The sequence below is a fragment of the Ciona intestinalis genome, unplaced genomic scaffold (assembly GCF_000224145.3).
Source record: "Ciona intestinalis unplaced genomic scaffold, KH HT001100.1, whole genome shotgun sequence".
Taxonomy (NCBI): Eukaryota; Metazoa; Chordata; class Ascidiacea; order Phlebobranchia; family Cionidae; genus Ciona; species Ciona intestinalis.
In genome coordinates this window covers 26,245-46,799 of record NW_004191421.1, presented here as the reverse complement: position 1 = coordinate 46,799, position 20,555 = coordinate 26,245, and the positions used below count along the sequence as shown (strand labels likewise).

The window sequence follows — 20,555 nt, the reverse complement described above, 5'->3', positions numbered from 1 at the left end:
GCATGCAAATCCACATTGAGAGAAATGTCATCTCATCTTGGCTCAGATGATGTTTCGTTAATGATAAATAAACATTTGATTGAAGATACGAATCTGCATTATGTTGAATTTATTCTCAATCTGGTCAAAGTCTTGGTAACTATTTTATACCCTGCAATCATTATAATATATTTATTTATTTTATAGCCTGCATTTTTTGTAATTTGTTTATCTGTTTTATACCCTGCAATTATTAATATATAATTGTTTATTTTATACCCTGCATTTTAATAACATATTTATTTATTTTATACCCTGCATTTTTTATAACATATTTATTTATTTTATACCCTGCATTTTTTATATATATTTATTTATTTTATACCATGCAATTATTAATATATAATTGTTTATTTTATACCCTGCATTTTTTATAATTTATTTATTTTATACCCTGCATTTTTTATAATATATATTTTTATTTTATACCCTACATTTTGTAGGTTATTTATATAGGTAAAAACACATATATGCGTTTTTGTATTATACGTTCTATTTTATACTCTACACGTTGGTTTTTAATGAATTACTGTAAAATTTTATCTTTTTGTATATATATAGTAGGGTGGGGAAATATGGGACACCTTTTCATTCTAATTTCTTGTCCCATTTGGTAGTAAACAAAAAACATTAAAAAAAATTATAAAACTGTATCCTCACGACTTCCACAGACCATTGTTAATTGTTTAAAAGACGATCAGGACATTTGTATTTTATGTGCTAAAGGTGTCCCATCTTACCCTACAGCACTATAAATGTTTAATGTTTTGAAATTCGATTATTTTTCAGGTTGGGGAATTCCCTAACAAGATAAACTTCTATATTATGTCTTGCGTTTCGTTTTTCAAGAGTGAGTGGCCAGTGTTGCGTGGAAGTGCAGCATTATTGGCAGGTTTGTTTAATCTAAAGTTGGGGAAGATGGGGTTCTAGGGTGGGGAAGATGGGACACCTTTTCATTCTATTTTCTCGTCCCATTTGATAGTAAACAAAGAACATTCAAAGAATTATAAAACCGTATCCTCACAATTCCATAGACCGTTGTTCCATAGACCCAAATCAGGTCAGGGTGTTTGGATATTATGTGAAAGGTGTCCCATCTTCCCTCATATTACAATATTACAAACAAATGGTTCCTTATGGGTGTTAGATTGTCAGTCATACACTGCAAAAAATGAAAAAAAATCCTAAAAAATAATCACCCGCAAAGTATACGTGGTAACTTGTAAGCTGGCACAAGGTGTATGAAACAGAAAACCCGTGTTTTAACAACTGTCATTGCCCCACCATGCAAGGATAAATAAGTTATATATGTGGTAACTCTTAAGTTGGCACAAGGTGTATGAAACAGAAAACCTGTGTTACAACTACTATCGTTTTTCCAAATTAAAAAAATTTTTGTTGTAAAATATTCCATTTACATATTTTTTTAAACATTGTAATAAAATTGTTGTATTTTTAGCGTTTTTTATGAACAGTTTGGGTGAAGAAGCTCGCAGTAGTATTAATATTGAACATGTTTGCGCAGGTAATTTCATAACTTAAATTTTGGTTACATCACTTTGTAATGATATGTCGTATGGTACTTTACTGTTTTATATTTTCATGATCTTAATGTTTTGCGTGAACCGTTGTGTTTTTAAGAGTCGATCGCATGGTTTTGTTAAGTGACATTCAGTTCCCTCTTGGTTGTGTTATCGCGTGCACGGGCCGATTGGCAATACAAGATATAAAACGTTACACTTGCATGCCCATTCATTATATTGTACACTTACGTGCTCAATAATTCTCATTTTTTATATTTTGTCTCCATTTTATGTTTAACTTATTTTATATAAAATCATTATTTAACTTACATGCCCATTTATTCTAATATATAACTTATATGCCCATTATTAAATATAGTTTAACACAGGTGTCCCATCTTCCCTCATATTACAATATTACAAACAAATGGTTCCTTATGGGTGTTAGATTGTCAGCCATACACTACTAAAAAATGGAAAAAATCCTAAAAAATAATCACCCACAAAGTTACATACGTGGTAACTTGTAAGCTGGCATGAGGTGTATAAAACAGAAAACCCGTGTTTTAACAACTGTCATTGCCCCACCACGCAAGGATAAATAAGCTACATATGTGGTAACTCTTAAGTTGGCACAAGGTGTGTTACAACTACTATCGTTTTTCCAAATTAAAAAATTTGTTGTAAAATATTCCATTTACATATTTTTTTAAACCTTGTAATAAAATTGTTGTATTTTCAGCGTTTTTCATGAACAGTTTGGGTGAAGAAGCTCGCAGTAGTATTAACATTGAACATGTTTGCGCAGGTAATTTCATAACTTAAATTTTGGTTACATTACTTGTGTAATGATATGTTGTATGGTACTTTACTGTTTTATATTTTCATGATCTTAATGTTTTGCGTGAACCGTTGTGTTTTTAAGAGTCGATCGCATGGTTTTGTTAAGTGACATTCAGTTCCCCCTTGGTTGTGTTATCGCGTGCATGGGCCGATTGGCAATACAAGATATAAAACGTTACACTTGCATGCCCATTTATTATATTGTACACTTACGTGCTCAATAATTCTCATGTTTATATATTTTGTGCCCATTTTATGTTCAACTTCAAGAGTGAGTGGCAGGGTGGGGGAAGATAGGACACCTTTTTATTCTATTTTCTGGTCCCATTTTCTAGTAAACAAATTACATTAAAAAAATATAAAACCGTATTCCCACGACTCCCATAGACCGTTGTTAATTGTTTAAAACAAGACCAGGATATTTGGATATTATGTGTTAACGGTGTCTCATCTTACCACAGTACTATAATAACTTACATGCCCATTAATTCTAATATATAACTTACGTGCCCATTTACAGCTCTCATTCAGCTTCTGAAAGATTCTTCACCAGAAGTCCGGTCAAAAACGTCAGAAGCGATCAGTTTGTTACACCAGTACTAAACTGGTACACTGTGTGCTACCTATCATGGTACACTGTTTGCTACCCATTATGGTACACTGTGTGCTACTATCATGGTACACTGTGTGCTTCTTATACAAATTACAAAGTTACTGTCTGGATACCAAACTCATGATCAGGAGATGTTTCGGACAGTAACTTGGTGGATAGTAACCTCTTTTACACTGATGATGGACCAAGTTACTGTCTGGATACTAAACTCATGATCAGCAGATGATTCGTACAGTAACTTGGTGGATAGTAACCTCTTTTACACTGATGATGGACCAAGTTACTGTCTGAAGCATTTCTCTTTTACTTTTTGATTTTTTGATTTTACACATTAACCTTTAGCTTGATTTTATCATACCACATGTTATATTATCATACCAATTATTATATTATTTACTTTATTACTCAATATATATATTAAGGTGGGGCAATATGGGACACCTTTTTATTTAATTTTCTCGTTCTATTTGATAGTAAACAAAGAACATTCAAAGAATTATAAAACCGTATCTTCACGACTCCAATAGACCGTTGTTAATTGTTTAAAACACGATCATGATATTTGGATATTATGTGCTAACGGTGTCCCATCTCCCCCCACGCTACTGTAATATGGTTATACCACGTGTGAAAAAAATCGTATGTTTTACTAATTTCCACATTTTTAAAATGATTGTTTTTTAACATAATCACGAATACGGTATGACATATTTTTATGATTCCTATATGATACTATGCCTTGTTGTTTTTAAATTAGTACATTGGGGAAAGATGGGACAACAATTTTCTCGTCCAATTTGGTAGTAAACAAAGCATTATAAAACCGTATTCTCACGACTCCCATAGACCGGTGTTAATTGTTTAAAACACGGTCAGGATATTTGGATATTATGCGCTAAAGGTGTCCCGTTTTCCCCAGCCTTTCGCATTATAATAAATCGTTTGCAATAATTTTTTCCAAAAAATTGCTGCTTAAATAAGTTACTATACATTTATTTATTGAGTTCTTTGTATATGTGATTGATTATAATAAAAATATTGAAATTCTGATAGTTTGTATTCGCACTGTTTATTTAATACACTAAAAAGAGAGAGAGAGAGAGATAGAGAGAGCGAGGGGGAAGTGAGAGAGAGGGGGAAGAGAGAGTAAAGGGAAGAGAGAGAGAGAGGGGGGGGAAGAGAGTGGGAGAGAGAGAAAAAGGATGAGAGAGAGAGAGAGAATACACATTAAATAAAATAATAATCACAGGGAAAAAACAAGCTGACAAAAAATGTGTATGAAACAAAACATCCGTGTTATAACGACTGTCATTTCCAGCCAAGTTTTAATTCACATTAAATAAAATAATAATAATAATAATAATTACAGAGAAAATTAGGCTGACAAAAGATATGTATGAAAAAAAACATTGGTGTTATAACGACTGCCATTCCTGGCCACGCAAGGAAAACAAGTTATAACTTACATTAAATAAAATAATAATCGCAAGAGACCGCAAAGGGGGGTGGATCCCCCTGATCTGGTGTTACAAAAACGTAACCAACAAAAATCATTTAAGGTACAATCTAGAACACGGTTTAATAAATGAATGAATTTCACTTATTTATTTTCACATGGCGGGAACACCAGTCGTTGTAATACTAAACATAATATTGACGAGAATACATACGACGTAACGTATATTATGGTCACCATCACTGAACATGTTTTGGGCACTTTTAAAGTAAAAATTCGACCCAAATCTCTATATATGTATATATATACAGTGGGTACCAGTGGGACCTAACACTGTACGCGCAAATTTTCTTGGTCACACAAAAAAAACGATTTTAACACTATAGGCATACGGTAAATTCCCTTGGTTACACGAAAAAGTTTTAACACTATAGGCATACGGTAAATTCCCTTGGTTACACGAAAAAGTTTTGACACTATGTGGGCACACGATAAAAATGATTAATACAGTTTAAGGATACAGTTTAAGGATACCCGTAGGTTAAAATCATTAAATGGTGACGTCAGAATGTTAAATATGATATTCATAATATAGCAGGGTGGGAGAAGATGGAACAAATTTAGCAGATAATATCCAAATACTTTGATCAATTTTTTATAATTTTTAAATGTTCTTTGTTTACTACGACTTCCACACACCGTTGTTAAATGTTTAAAACACGATCCGGATAAGGCGCCCCCCGTCTTCCCTAACCTTACTATATATTAAAATGCCACTGCAAAATTTAGTTATTTTCATCGGTTAGTTTTTGTATTTCTCCGTTTCCGTTGTCGAGATCTATTGGTTCAGCTTTCACGGTATCAACTGTGAATGCACAGTTACGGTCGTATTTGGTTGATTCTTGGATGTCAGTTCCACTTTTCTATTAAAGAAAAAAATGAATGCAAATTGTTTTATTGTAATGATACGAATGTTATATATTTCACCCCGCTTACGAGTTACCACGTTTGTAACTGTGTGGGTCATTTTTAATTCGGCTGCAGGCCAATTAAATTTCGATAAATGTATTTTAACGTCACTTATTTATCTTCGCAGGGCAGGACAACGACAGTGGTTACAACACGGGTGTTGTGTTTTATAACAACACACAACACGGGTGTTGTGTTTTATGTGTGTGTTGCCAAGTTTGTAACTATTTTGTGATTAATTAAATTAAGTCCACTCATGAAATGGCGTCTTTAGAAGGAAATAGGAAGATCGTTACTGTGTGCGTAAATCAGGTCGGAAACAGATTAATCGAACCTATGAGGTAACACGTATTGTGTCGCCGGTCGTTTTTCGCCAAGCGAGGATAAAGCAATTTACATTATAATTCATTCATTCATTCATTCAACGTTATACTAAAATTTTGCATTTATATAGCGCTCACTTATCGATTTTTGTCTCAGTGGTTGCATTAACAGTGCTTGAATCTTTTGTTCCAGATTGTTTCTTTGTGAAACGAACAGAACCAATTCCGGAAGAACTAGTTCGGATTCTTATTGACTTACTGACGGTAGAAGTTGCTGACCTGAGAAAGTAAACACCAGACACACTTAATGTATTCATACACTTCATGCTCACTGTTGAGTTATAACATTGGTGTCGTCTTATACACCAGACACACATGGTGTATTCATACACCTCATGCTCACTGTTCAGTTATAAAACGACTGTCTTCTTATACACCAGACACATTGTGTATTCATACACTTCATGCTCACTGTCGAGTTATAACATAACACAGATTACATGTGTGCCTAGTGTATACGAATACATATTGTAACTCTTTTACAGTAAATATTAAGTTTTAGACACTATTTTTACAATAAAGTACATTAACAATATTTTTTTTACAATAATTTTTACAAATACTATTTTTACAATAAAGTACATTAACAATACATAACACTTACAACCAACGCTTTGCAAAACGTGTCCCAAACACACCGTACAGAAACGGATTCAACAACGAATTAGAGTAAGCCAACAGAGATCCTATTATTGGTAGTGTAACGCAGACGGCTTGCTGTAAAGTTCAATTCGCATTATAATTGGACTACCATACATATAGTTGATATGCGAGATAGAGAATGGCGGATAAATTGTGTATGTTTACTTTTGCTAACCGGGTTTGGAGTTAACAGTTCATTTTTTGTCTAGTTATAACGTATGAAGTCTTTTCATATACCATATAGGCCTACACGAATGATATATTCATACACCTCATGCTTACTGTCAAGTCATAACATGGGTGTCTTCTTATACACCAGACACACATAGTGTATTCATACACCTCATGCTCACTGTCAAGTTATAACATGGGTGTCTTCTTATACACCAGACACACATAGTGTATTCATACACCTCATGCTCATTGTCGAGTTATAACATGGGTGTTTTATATATATATATATATATATATAGATACATCAGACATGGTGTATTCCTACACTTCATATTCAGTCGAGTTTTAACATAAGCGTCTTCTTATACCCAAAAAATCGCATACTTTTGACCCACCTTTTCCTTTATCCCGGCTATTTTTGCCATATGTATTGCATGGAAGGGCAACCAGCAGAATACAAAACACCCAACAAGTGCGGCACACATGATAGTGATTCTCTTTCGATCATTATCCGACCGAGAAGACGGTTTACGTTCCTTACTGGATCCGGGCGTCGGGTTCCTTTGCATGTTCTCAGTCTTCATGCGCGTAGTCGAGAGCCGGTGTATAATAAGACCATAGCACGCTACCATGATCTGTATATGAAATATACATATTTTTTTAATATGGAATATAGTAGGGGAAGACAGGACACCTTTAGCACATAATATCAAAATTTCCTGATCGTGTTTTAAATAATTAACAACGGTTTATATAATTAACAAAATGGAATGAAAAAGTGTCTCATCTTCCCCCACCCTACTATATTTAATAATGGGCATACATTATACGCTTTGTAACGAAATAATTTGAAAAAATATAGAAAAAGAGTTTGAACACATTCTGTTATATAACATAACACAATTTTGTTAAATTATCTAAAAAAAAAATTAAAAACACATTATGTTTTTTTTTACAATGTGTTTTTAAATTGTGCTGAAGAAGAAATTAATGGTCCTGTTTTTTGTTATTTGAATTTTTTTATTTGAAGATTAGGAAATATAATCTTCAAATAAAGGTATACGGTTTCCCCTTACCCCACAGTATTCTAAAACGTCGCTAGTTTTAATGACTTAAGTACTTTTTTCTAGAGCTTACCAAAAACGGGATCAAAAACATGACTACGAAGTTGTAGACATGAAAGACCGACCAACCGCGCGGTCGAAACAAATAATGACACTCTGGTGCAATTGCTGAATCGAAATCAAACTGTGTCGCCATTGTTGTGTTGACAGTAGAAAAAAGTGGCATTTCAATTTCCGAACTATAAAAAAATAAAAGTTACAATTATCCTCGTGTGGCCGGAAAACGAGGTCGTTATAATACGAGTGTTCTGTTTTATACACCTCGTGTCAGCTTACGAGTTACCATGTATGTTACTTTATATATGATTATTTTTTGGAGTATTTTTTATGTATGGCTCATAATTTGAACAACCCATTAGTGAAAGCAATTGCCATTAAAGGGCCTAAACACACCCCAAATGTACTTCGCTTTAATCGATAGAGTGTGTTTTTCTAATTCCAACGACACCTTACTTGTTTTAATCGGTTCTGTATAACCAAAGATATTCTAGCTCAAACACCGTGAAATTCATAAAACTGATTTGAAAGTTGCGTGGCGAAAAAATTGAGAAGTGTACCACCCACGTGACAAATCACGTCACAAAATTGTTGAAACGTGGCCGCTCTCATTCAGAAAGGCGAGAGGCAGTGTTTTCAGCGAAAAACGAGAGAACAAAAAACAAACGCAAAAAAGCACAAAAAAACGCAGGTTTCGCTTTTACGAATGAATCAGTCACGTGACTAGTACGTTCCTATGTCACAATCACGGAGCTCGTAGTAAAAAAAAGATAGCGCTAGAGATCACTGTTTGAGGACGAATATCTCCGCCTATACTGGACCAATTTTAATAAGCAAAGTATTTTTGGAATCAATAAAACGGTCGCTTTATGAATTTACCATAAAAAATAAAAGTGACGTGGGGTGTGCCCTTTAAGTGCCCTGTGGACGTAGGACAAACACGCCCACAATGGTAGCAGCGACGAGTTACCTACAGGCAGGCGCGCAAACCACCAACTGTGCTACGGCGCCAGACGAACTTACCGTATTATTAGTTTTAGTAGTAAAATAACTTAAGAAATGTTTTTATTTATATATTATACCAAAGATCAGATTTATTAATATAACAACAACAATCAAATTAGCAGGATAACCAAAGCAGTTAAAATCACGCTACGAGAAATATCTATATTTGTAAAAAAAAGAAAATAGAGAATAATAGACCCAAATGTAAGTAATAATTTAATGACATTTTATTTTCGTTGATTTAAAAAATATATATGAATTAAAATTATTTATCTTAACATGGGTAGACACATCGTTATGCGATAATCGTTATAACATGGACAAGACTTGGAACTATTACCCCTGGGTTAGAGGCGACGCGCTAACCAACACTGTACCACGGCGCCGAACTGTGGCACCAATTGAAATAAAAAATGTTTTTTTCACAAAACGTACGATATGTCAGTAGAACTGCCAGAGCCCGCAAGGTTGTTTCCGAATCCTTCCGTTCCAGTTAAGTTGTTTCCAAAGTCATTTATGTTAAAGACGATGGGTTTTCTGTAAGCGCATAAACTTATTATAGCTCGATCTTTCTCATAAGACCATATTATATTTATAGGGAGAGTTCGGGGGGACACTTTTTCATCAATTTTCCCAACCCACATCAATTTTCCCAACTTCTTATAAACCAGACACACATGGTGTATTTATACACCTCATGCTCACTTTAGAGTTATAACGTGGGTGTCTTCTTATACTTCATGTGTTTGCATATTATTCACTTCATGCTCCATTTCAATCATTATTAACACCTTATATAACAGGTGTTACATGTAACAGGTGTTACATATAAGCAATACATTTTTAACTTACCTACAGTGTGGTTCTGGTCCAGTACCTGCTTTGGTCGGGGGAAACCGATAGCTGAATGTAAAATAAAACTGATTATTCGTGGGTAAAATTTCGTTTTCTGTTTTATCCACATTGTGCCCGCTGATGAATTTCCACATACGTAAATTTGTAGTTATATTATTTCCCTTTTTAATTGATGCCCGGCAAAGTAAAAGAGCAATTGATCGTCTCTGCTACTATCGTGTCCTGTGCAATCACCCACACAGTTACATACATGGTAACTCGTAAGCTGCCACGAGGTGTATAAAACAGAACACCCGTATCTTAACTATTGTCGTTTTTGGCCACGCGAGGCAAGTTACATTTATTGTACCACGACGTCAGACTTTTCCACACTTTATTGCGACGTCAGACTTTTTCACGCAAATTTACGTGCAGATACACGATCCTTTTTGCCCAACTTTAAAACTGTATAGCATGATTGGTATGCACATTAGCAGTGCAATAAGCCATGTAACAGCAGTAATAATCATTGAAGAAACAGGTTTTCTCAGTTTCTGAAGTGGAGTGGAAAACGGGCGACATACGGCAATGTAACGGTCAAGACTCATAACCTAGAAAACAAGAGAGTACAATTTTTATGAATAAGCACGTATTACAATTAACATAATTTTAGTTTACTCGGTCTAGACTAAACAAACGTCGTGGTAACGAGAACTAAATTGAATTTTATAATAGGGGTTTTACTAAGCTAAACCAAACTACCGATTTTTCGTTTAAACCTGTGTCGTGTTAGAGGTATTATCATTTAAATTTCACTCGTGTTCGGCGCCGTGGCACAGTATAGTTGGCGTACCTGCCTCTAGCGCAGAAGTTGCACGTTCTACCAATGTGAGCGAAGGTGTGGCAAAGACACTTATAAAAGTACATGCCAAAAACCATTAATGTCCTCTAAAGTGTGAGATAAACTTGAAAATACAAATAATCCTTAAAATCATTTGCCAACAAAGTTACATGTGTGATAACTCGTAAGCAGGTTACAATCATTCATTTCGTTACATAATAATACTACTAGTCTATTATAATGTTAAATGGCTTCTTGCCCTCTATTATAATTTTAAACGGCGTAGCGATGATTTTTTCAGCAATATTCCTAAATCGGCTAAAATTAGTAAAATATTCTCTAGAGAAGCATTAGCAGTGATTATTAATCTTGAGCGCAAACAAACTTTCTATCAAATGTAGGTTGCATAGATTCCTAATCCCATTAATTTAATCACATTTACTTCCATATATAACCTAATACTTCCGCTAGCATGGCATATTCCGGAAGTTTTAGTAAATCTAGCGCACCCAATAAAGTTAAGTGTATGTAAACAAACTGATATGCCGTATTTTATAACATAGTCACTTTTCTATATTGCGATTAAACACTGTTTTACGCATATAGGTTTTTAAATATTACAATTTAAATACAGAAAACTGTCAGGGTGTAACGGTCTCGCCTTTATCCAAAACATTTATTTTTCTGTTTTATCAATAAGCGAGTTACTATACCTGTCGTTTCGCTATTGTAAATTTTCTTGTTCTTCGTTATCATGACAGAAAAGACGAAATAAATTTTATCATTTATACTGAATGAGTTAAATAAGATTAAAATACCAACTTACAGAAACATATTCTTATTTAGCTGTTAAAGTATTACCTTAAAGTATTACCTACACAAAGAACATACAAAGAATTATAAAACCGTATCCTCACGATACCATAGACCGTTGTTAATTGTTTAAAACAGGATCAAGGTATTTTGATTTTGTATTTTGATCTTACGTGCTAAATGTATGTTCTTTGTGTACTACGAAATGAGATGATAAAATAGAATGAAAAGGGAATGTCCCATCTTTCCCCCACCCTTTTTTTCCATCTTCCACAACCTATACTATACCAACTTACCATAAGAAATATAATAGAAGCGTAGTAGTTAAGGAAAAGCAACGTTTCCTTAGCTTTACACATCCACTCGGGGTAAATCCATCTACCGTTAACATCTTCCACCATTTTAAAAGGAAGAGTCAGAAGAAACAACGAATCAGCAATGGCTAGTTGAAGAACATACCTAAAAAGATGTTTAATGATCTGGTGTTACGAAAACGTAACCAACAAAAATCAAGTCCAACCACTAATGGTAATTGAGAAATATATTTCGCCTAAATGGCATCGCCAGTCTCTGTAAAAGAAGTATAGAAAAATACAGCGAAGTAATGGAATAGAGAAAACAAAGGAACACAAACACCTGCAACTACGAACACAATAAAAAGATATGTTTAAAATTTAAGATACAAACTAGCTTTTTTAGATTTATAGGTGTGTAGGCTACAAACAAGGTTTAATAAATAAATGGATTTCACTTATTTATTCTCACATTGCGGGAACAACAGTCGTTATCACACGGGTGTTCTGTTTCAGACACCTCATGCCCACTAACAAGTTACCATACTTAGGCTATGCAACTTTGTGAGTACAGAGAACACTTCTCCATTTTTCAAACAAACGGGGAAAATGGCAGCGTTTTAGTCATGACATATATTTTAACCGAGTTATCTTGTATGTAACTTTAAACGTTATAACTTTACCGGATTTTTAAGTTTTTTTATTATTATTAGAGACTTGTAACTATACAGTTACATAAAATCGACTCTTACCAGTGCGTCACAGACTTTTTATATTCTTGCAAAACCAGAATGACAAACATCACCGCCGTATTGCCGACGAGACCGAATCCACAAATTAAGCCGGAAAATACAACTTTTGGAACGTTTACTTGATGCGCAGTCACGCCTGCTAATACTCCTGCTTGAACGTGCATAGGGTATCAATGAATAATCACCCCAAAAAAGTTACATATATGGTAGTATATATGTAAGCACATAATATCTAAATACCCTGGTCGTGTTTTAAACAATTAACAACGGTCTATTGGAGTCGTGAGGAAACGGTTTAATAATTCTTCGAATGTTCTTTGTTTACTACAAAATAGGACGAGAAAATGGAATGAAAAGATGTCCCATCTTCCCCCACTCTACTATATAGCATGTGAGCAGACATGAGGGGTATGAAACAGAACACCCGTGTTATAACGACTGCATGTCATTGCCCCCACGCAATGACAAATAAGTTACATCCATTCAGCTGAAATAATACTGAATCAAAAACTTACCATCGGAAAAATTAAATGGAAGATTCACAAACCCGAAGGGATTTTCAACTTGTACGGACATCGTTATCAAGAAAATAAATCTTCAAAACTATAAGTTCGACCCTGTTCGTGGGTACTAAGAAAATAATATTGTTTAAACGTTTACTTTAACCTTTTCAACGTAACGATTACACTACGGCGTAGCTCGTTTCGATGTACAAAGAACAAACAAAGAAATATCTACACCAAGCGTTGTTAAGCGCAGGCCAGCGTGGATATTTCTTTGTTTGTTTATTTAAGCGGCGATTACACTTCAACAGCGTATAGCTCGCCTCGGTGTACAAAGAACAAACAAAGAAATATCTACACCAAGCGTTGTTCAGCGCTTGTCAGCGTGGATATTTCTTTGTTTGTTTATTTAAGCGGCGATTACACTACGGCGTAGCTCGCCTCGGTGTACAAAGAACAAACAAAGAAATATCTACACCAAGCGTTGTTCAGCGCAGGCCAGCATAGATATTTCTTTGTTTGTTTATTTAAGCGGCGATTACACTACGGCGTAGCTCGCCTCGGTGTACAAAGAACAAACAAAGAAATATCTACACCAAGCGTTGTTCAGCGCAGGCCAGCATAGATATTTCTTTGTTTGTTTATTTAAGCGGCGATTACACTACAGCGTATAGCTCGCCTCGGTGTACAAAGAACAAACAAAGAAATATCTACACCAAGCGTTGTTCAGCGCAGGCCAGCATAGATATTTCTTTATTTGTTTATTTAAGCGGCGTTTACACTATAGCGTAGCTCGCTTCGGTGTAAAAAGAACAAAGAGAGAAATATCTACACCCATCGTTGTTTAGAGTAGACTTTTCTTAGTTTGTTACGAACCTGATCCGTTCTTTAAAACTTGCTTGTGACTAAATTATTATGAACAGTAGGGCGGGGAAGATAAAACACCTTAGCACATAATATCAAAATATCCAGATCGTGTTTTAAACAATTAACTATGGGAGTCGTAAGGGTACGGTTTTATAATTCTTTGAATGTTCTTTCTTTACTATTAAAAGGGACGAGAACACAAGAGAAAAATGTGTTCCATCTTCCCTCACCCTACTATACTAATTTTTAAACGTGCAATACGAAAGTAGCGCACTGTTAGGCTCTATTCTAAACTGTTACTATAACGCCAAAGTTATATGCAATGCCATAATGACTTAATGTTATAACGGAAAAGTTCTACAGTGATGATGGATTAGTATAAGAGGAAGTAGGTGTTTCTATACGGGTGGCATACAGTGACGTTGCTTCATTATATTGGAGCTCGAATATTCTATCATGTAAACGCCGCTTAAATGCGACGGATGAGGATTTTTCATCCGTCGCTTATAGGTCTACATATTTATGTGCTAAATGTGTCCCATCTTCTCCCACGCTACTGTAATATGATTGAAAAAAACGTATTATAGTTTTATCGTGAAAAAAACGTGTGGAAACGTGTGAAAAAAAGTGTAAAAAAACGTATTATAGTTTTACTAATTATTATAGTTTCACTAAAGTTATAACATGGGTGTTTTCTTATACATCAGACACACATGGTGTATTCATACACTTCATGCTCACTGTTAAGTTATAAAATGGGTGTCTTCTTATACATCAGACACACATGGTGTAGTTGACTCACTGTTGAGTTATAATATAGCTGTTTTCTTATACACCAGACACACATGGTGTGTTCATACAATACATGCTCACTGTACAGTTATAACATGGGTGTCTTTTTATACACCAGACACACATGGTGAACTCTAATATTTAATTTTCCGTGTAAAGTTAGAATTTGTATTAAATATAATATCAAACACAATTATTCCGGGACAAAACAAAGTTGGGAAGTCGCCCCTAACGATGTTACGTATCATCCTATACGTAGGGCACGGACGTGATGCTTAATTATTTTCTCATCCGCTATATAATTACCATATAGCTCAACAGGGAAGCATATATATTGCATTATTGGATGGGAGAAGATGAATTTGGATAATATGTGGTAAAGGTGTACAACTTTAGCACATAATATCCAAATATTCTAATCGTGTTTAAACGATTAACAGCGGTCTATAGGAGTCGTGAAGATACGATTTTAAAATTCTTTGAATGTTCTTTGTTTTCTACCAAATGGGACGAGAAAAAATAAAGAAAAGGTGTCCCATCTTCCCCCACCCTATACCGTATAATAGGACTTTTTACGTGAGGTATAATTCCATGGAAAAAATTTTGGCAATATATCCTTTAACAATCTATGCTTTTATTTTAGTAACGGAAACATCAGTAGTCATAAATAGATATGCTGTTCGTTTGGATTCTGTTAAATTTGATTGTCGTAACATCAACCAATGATAATTGGCATCAACTTGATGGCATCGAATATTACATTGAGTATACAGCAGTTCAGGGAGTTGATAAAGCAAAGGAAGGTTGTAAAGCAATAAACGCCACTCTGGCTGTTGTTAATACTTGGAAAATTCAACAACTTCTCATGGGAAATATCGATAACACAAAGCTGACTGGTAAATAACAATTAAGTTTGTGTTAGTTCGTAGCCTATAACATTATTGGGAACGTAATGGCCATCTACATCTTTTTTTTTGTCTAACAGTTGTTCTTGATATTTGTCGCTTTTTCATAATTAAAAAAAAATATTTAGATTTTAAAGCACATACTTAGTGTTTCATTTACATTTGTGAATAAATGCGTTACCTTAAATGTGGTCTTAGCATTAAACTATTGATAGCATTCGATGCAGACTTTTGAAAAGGAGTTTATGTTTACAAGGGCGTCTGTGAAAGTGTGCAATGCTGGGTTCAAGGCTCTTCGCTGCTACCATTGTGGCGTATGTGTCCTTGGGCAAGACACTTAACGGTAATTGTTCCAACCCAGTGGTCACTAATAGGTTGTCCAAAATATCAGCCCCATTAAAAAAAATCACCCCTAAAAACTAATTACCACAAAGCGACATATGTGGTAACTCGTAAACTGGCACGAGGTATATGAAACAGAACACCCGTGTTATAACGACTGCCGTTTTCCAGCTACGCGAGGATAAAGTAAGTTGCATTCATTCATATTCATACATTGTGCCTATTCAATCGACGCATGCTCTCATATTAAAATTGTACTTTTATAGCTCAGCCATATGCATTTTACATTGGTTTGCGTCGTCCCAGTAAAACTACATTGCAATGGTCGGATGGTACAACAACTGATACATCGGTCTTCACTTATTGGGATATTCCTGATTTATTTTACAATCGTTGGGGTACAGTCTTTTTACGTATTTATTATTATATTAAATTTCTTGTGTATTACAGTAATGCACTTTTTTAAAGTTTACAAGTGTGCTGCTGAAACTGTTCATTATGAACTAACGGTGAATTTTTTTTTCGGGCTTTATTTTTTCCATCATGACCCAATCTTCATGATGGAAAAAGAGGGTCAATCCTCTTTAAAGCCGACTCCCCCCATTGTACGGGTTGTGTCCTTACGCAGACTTTTGTTTCTATTAGAAGTTTAACTTGACAATAATTAAACATAAATCGCTCGTTTGTCTGCTAGGTGTAGCGACCACACTTATTTTCCTAAAAATAAATGTAAATATGTTTTTAACTGCAAGTGGGTTTTAACAACTGTTGTTTTGTCGCTATATCCTGTCTTTTTGTTTAAATAATTTCTAAATCTTCGCTATCATAATCGAAGAGACAAGTGTAATTATTATTTTATTATTAGTATCTGGCGAAATTTCTAGAACAGAAGTTTGTGTTGTTATGGGAAGGACAGACAGAATTAATGGGTTCAAGTGGAGATCTCGGGACTGCGGCGATAGATATCGCTTTATTTGTCAAAGTAAATTATCAGGCTATTTTAAATTAGCAAACTATATAGTATGTTTTACTCCGTAGATTGGGGAAGACGGGTCACATTTACTGCATAATATCCAAATATCCTAATCGTGTTTTAAACAATTACCAACGGTCTATTGGAGTCGTGAGGATACGGTTTTATAATTCTTTGAATGTTGTTTGTTTACTACCAAACGGGATGAGAAAATAGAATGAAAAGTGTCCCATCTTTCCCCACTCTACTATACACTACTCAAATAGTTATTAAAATAAAAATATATTTATTAATCTGTATATGACGCTGTATAATGTAATTAGTGATTATGCATCTGTATTATACCGTTGTAGGAAATATAACAACGACAACAACACCAGTACCCACAAAAACAGAACGTTCGTTCACTTCAGAAGAAACAGCAACAACAACTAATATGCTGGACCATGCTACAATAGGTACGGTAATCTCTAGTTAAAAAAACAAACAATTTAACTGTTGTGTGTACATATTTGATTTACCAATAGAATAAATAAATGTATTATCCTCGCATGGAGGGAGTCGTTATAACACGGGTTTTCTGTTTCATACACCTCGTGCCATCTTACAAGTTACCAAGTATGTAACTGCGGGTATTAATTTTTTTAGACCTTTTCTTTTTTTCGTATGGCTGATAACTTGGGACAACCCACTAGTGACCACTGGGTTGGAGCAACTGCCGTTAAGTGTTTTGCCCAAGGACACATACGCCCACAATGGCAGCAGCGACGAGCCTTAAACCATATTAAGATCCGTTTACACTAAAACAAATATAAAACAACCAATTATAGCTTTTCTACAGTAAGCACGTAAAATAAGTTATTTATTTTTACGTCTTTTTTTTAATTCTACCAAAAAAAACGATGCGTGTATGGCTGCAATTAATCTATAGTAGGGTGGGAGAAGATGGACCACATTTAGCACATAATACCTAAATATCCTGATCGTGTTTTAAACAATTAATAACGGTTTATGGGAGTCGTGAGGATACGATTATATAATTTATTAAATGTTTTTTTTGTTTACTACTGAATAGGGTGATAAAATAGAGTTAAAGGCGTCCCATATTCCCCCATATACTATATAGTATATATTTAACTTTGCATTACGTTTAGGAGATGTGTCACACAGGTCTATGTGCAAAACACCACCGTGGGTTGACCCTCTCATCGTAGTTCTCTCTTTAACTGTCGTAATCTCACTATCACTTCTGCTCTACACGTGCAAGAGGTGAATCTTGTATTTTAAAATACTCAACCATACGGCAACATTAATGTATTGCTTTGATATAAAGCTGGCAAGATACATTTACAATTTGTTTATTGCAGACTAAATTTACTTCGACCAGAAGCTAAACCACCTGGGGCCGGTGCAGTTAACATGGATACCACGGAAGTGGCATCAGGGCATATTATTCCGTATGCCACAACTTCTAGTTGTACGTACTTGGATGTGTAAGTTGTATTACAAGAATAACTGAACCATTGCTTATTTAGATCAACCGCCGTATTACGAAAACCTAAAGGCGCCCGAACCGGCGTATGAAGATCTCAATAACGAATAATGTCATCCATATTTGATAACCCAAGAAAAAAAAACATGGATTTGTTGCTATGTATTATAACACCTGTAGTGTAGTTCTGTGGGGGAAGATAGGCCACTTTTAGCACAATAAATCCAAATATTCGTATCGTGTTTTAAATAATTAACAACGGTCTAAGGGAGTCGCGAGGAAATGGTTTTATATTTCTTTGAATGTTCTTTGTCTACTAGCTAATGTGACGAGAAAATAGAATGAAAAGGTGTCCCATTTTCCCCATCCTATATATAACTGTCACTACACTTTTCTATATAGTTTTCTCTTACATCTTATTGCGTTGATTGCGTATGCAACATCTTAACTTCAACATGTGGTATATGTTCTGTAACGCCTGGAATAATAATTAAGCACGTAAGAGTCATTTTCCAAACACAACTGAAAACTTTAATTCTCAAATTTATGCTTTAATCTCTTGATTGAAAACAAATCATAATATATATTCATAAATTTCAAAATAAATTTCGACGTTTAAAACCGATTACATTCCTGTTTAATCAAAGGCGCTAAATCCAAAATGTACATTTTTTTATATATATATAGATGGAACACCTTTAGCACATAATGTCAAAAAAATCCTGATCGTGTTTTAAACAATTAACAACGGTCTATGGGAGTAGTAAGAATACGGTTAAACAATTCTTTGCATTTTCTTTGTTTCTAATTCATCTGTTTCGCACTTATAATTTGTTCGTATTTTAGTTATATATATATATATGTGCTTACCTGATTGTTGTCCATGTGTTTATAGTTTGGGCCGCCGAAGCTTGGTACGTTATACGTATGTCGTGTGTGAAATTGTTAAAGTGCCTGGACCACGCTCATGCAAGTTGGTTTTAAATGAAAATTTAGTTTGAGCGTGATTATTTTTTTGGAATATTTTTTTTATGTATGGCTGATATTTTGGACAACCCATTAGTGACCACTGGGTTGGAGCAATTGTCGTTAAATGTCTTGCCCAAGAACACATACGCCCACAATGGTGGCGGCGACGAGCCTTGAACCCATTACATCTGGGTTACAACCGCTAACCACTTTGTCACGGCGCCAGACTTACTGCTACACGGTAACAAACGGCAACTAAAAACCGTTGTTTGCTTCTGGTTTGTTTTTAATCGAGCTTTGTCGACTGTGTAGTAAAAGGATTAAATACAATTATGATAATTAAAATACGTGCTCGTTCTTGTTCTTTAATATTGAAGTCATAACATGGCCTACTCAATACACGGCCTACAATACACGGCCCACTCAATACACGGCCTACTCAATACACGGCCTACAATACACGGCCCACTCAATACGCGGCCTACTCAATGTATTAATATTAATATATTTTACTACGTTGTATTAAAAAAACTTGCTAAAACACAATAAAAAAGTCTTTTACAGTAACAAAAATTAAAAAATCTGATTTAAAAACTACTGTGCATATACATGAAATCATATGATAAAAACTTAAAGGTTTATAATTTCTACAAAACTAAACAATAGTTATTTATACAAAAAGATTGAAGAAATATTTAGTTCATGGACAACTTGTAAACAAAATCCCTTCTTCTCGTAGAAGTTTATTCTTTTCTAGATTCTTTGACCAAATCTTCCATTCTTCAGTGTAAGAATTTATGGAGCAGATCTTTCCATGGCATGAACTGATTATACAAGATATAGGCCTATTGATAAGTAAATATAATGAGTGTCACCTTGTATACCTAACATACAAGGTGTAGGGGAGACCGGGGATACTTCGGACGCGGGGATAGTTCGGACCATGTACATGACGTCACAATAGAGCATTGTGATATCATTATTAACAAATCTTATTGTTTCCATTACAAAGCAGCATAATGTTTGGGGGCATGCACAGTTCAACCGATTAGTTAAAATAAAAAAAGTTAGTTTAACAGAAATATCTACTTTTTAAGTTTTTGGTTGTAAGGGTATAGTTTGGTTGCTGATAGCCGAAAGTAATTCTTTTGCGGTGGAAGTCGTAGTTTAGAAGCAACACTTCAATAAGCAAACGTAGATTTTGAACAGGAGGTAAACAGGCGGCTATGTTTTTGCTTTTTTTATGTCACCACGTGTCTGGGGATACGTCGGACAACATGCCCGGGTTGGTAAAGTGTATTATGTTGTATGCTCACAATAGTTTTAGATCCTAAAAAATAGTAAGAACGTTTAAAGAAAGACGACATCAGGAGAGTATCAAGCGACTGAATGAAAAAAAGCTATTTTTGCA

The 20,555-nt window shown here is 34.6% G+C and overlaps 3 protein-coding genes and 1 long non-coding RNA gene across 10 annotated transcripts in view; 2 read left to right on the top strand and 2 right to left on the bottom strand.

Moving 5' to 3' along the window:
- Positions 1 to 6: 6 nt before the first annotated feature.
- On the top strand, positions 7 to 3,199 carry LOC108950866 (maestro heat-like repeat-containing protein family member 1). 6 transcript variants are annotated; one of them, XM_026840034.1, is made up of 5 exons: positions 7 to 135; positions 829 to 931; positions 1,499 to 1,564; positions 2,926 to 3,036; positions 3,150 to 3,186. In XM_026840034.1, exons 1-4 carry the CDS (start codon positions 25 to 27, stop codon positions 3,006 to 3,008), a joined length of 363 nt encoding a protein of 120 aa, XP_026695835.1. In that variant the 5' UTR covers positions 7 to 24; the 3' UTR covers positions 3,009 to 3,036; positions 3,150 to 3,186. The 6 variants fall into 6 exon arrangements, with proteins under 6 accessions (XP_026695835.1, XP_026695833.1, XP_026695834.1 ...); XM_026840032.1 differs by having other exon boundaries at positions 3,084 to 3,173; XM_026840033.1 differs by having other exon boundaries at positions 2,926 to 3,046; positions 3,094 to 3,172.
- Positions 3,200 to 4,320: 1,121 nt separating this feature from the next.
- The window catches only part of LOC100179913 (somatostatin receptor type 2-like), an 18,130-nt gene continuing 1,895 nt past the window's right edge, over positions 4,321 to 20,555 (bottom strand). Inside the window, exons 5-15 of one of the 2 annotated variants that reach the window (XM_026840022.1) lie at positions 12,817 to 12,931; positions 12,302 to 12,449; positions 11,553 to 11,715; positions 10,032 to 10,213; positions 9,621 to 9,671; positions 9,204 to 9,305; positions 7,780 to 7,945; positions 7,038 to 7,277; positions 6,431 to 6,543; positions 5,905 to 6,045; positions 4,321 to 5,397 (exon numbers count right to left, since the gene is read on the bottom strand). In XM_026840022.1, coding sequence (XP_026695823.1) covers positions 5,328 to 5,397; positions 5,905 to 6,045; positions 6,431 to 6,543; positions 7,038 to 7,277; positions 7,780 to 7,945; positions 9,204 to 9,305; positions 9,621 to 9,671; positions 10,032 to 10,213; positions 11,553 to 11,715; positions 12,302 to 12,449; positions 12,817 to 12,877 — 1,437 coding nt within the window. In that variant the 5' untranslated portion in view covers positions 12,878 to 12,931 and the 3' untranslated portion in view covers positions 4,321 to 5,327. The remainder of the gene's footprint in view (positions 5,398 to 5,904; positions 6,046 to 6,430; positions 6,544 to 7,037; positions 7,278 to 7,779; positions 7,946 to 9,203; positions 9,306 to 9,620; positions 9,672 to 10,031; positions 10,214 to 11,552; positions 11,716 to 12,301; positions 12,450 to 12,816; positions 12,932 to 20,555) is intronic. The other variant, XM_018817048.2, reaches the window with a different exon arrangement.
- On the top strand, positions 13,216 to 13,492 carry LOC113475632. Its single transcript, XR_003397387.1, has 2 exons — positions 13,216 to 13,251; positions 13,430 to 13,492. It is a non-coding gene; the product is annotated as an uncharacterized LOC113475632 (long non-coding RNA).
- LOC100181446 (kelch-like protein 2) overlaps positions 18,976 to 20,555 on the bottom strand; it is a 6,831-nt gene continuing 5,251 nt past the window's right edge. The window contains exon 8 of the mRNA XM_026840024.1: positions 18,976 to 18,998. Coding sequence (XP_026695825.1) covers positions 18,985 to 18,998 — 14 coding nt within the window. The 3' untranslated portion in view covers positions 18,976 to 18,984. The remainder of the gene's footprint in view (positions 18,999 to 20,555) is intronic.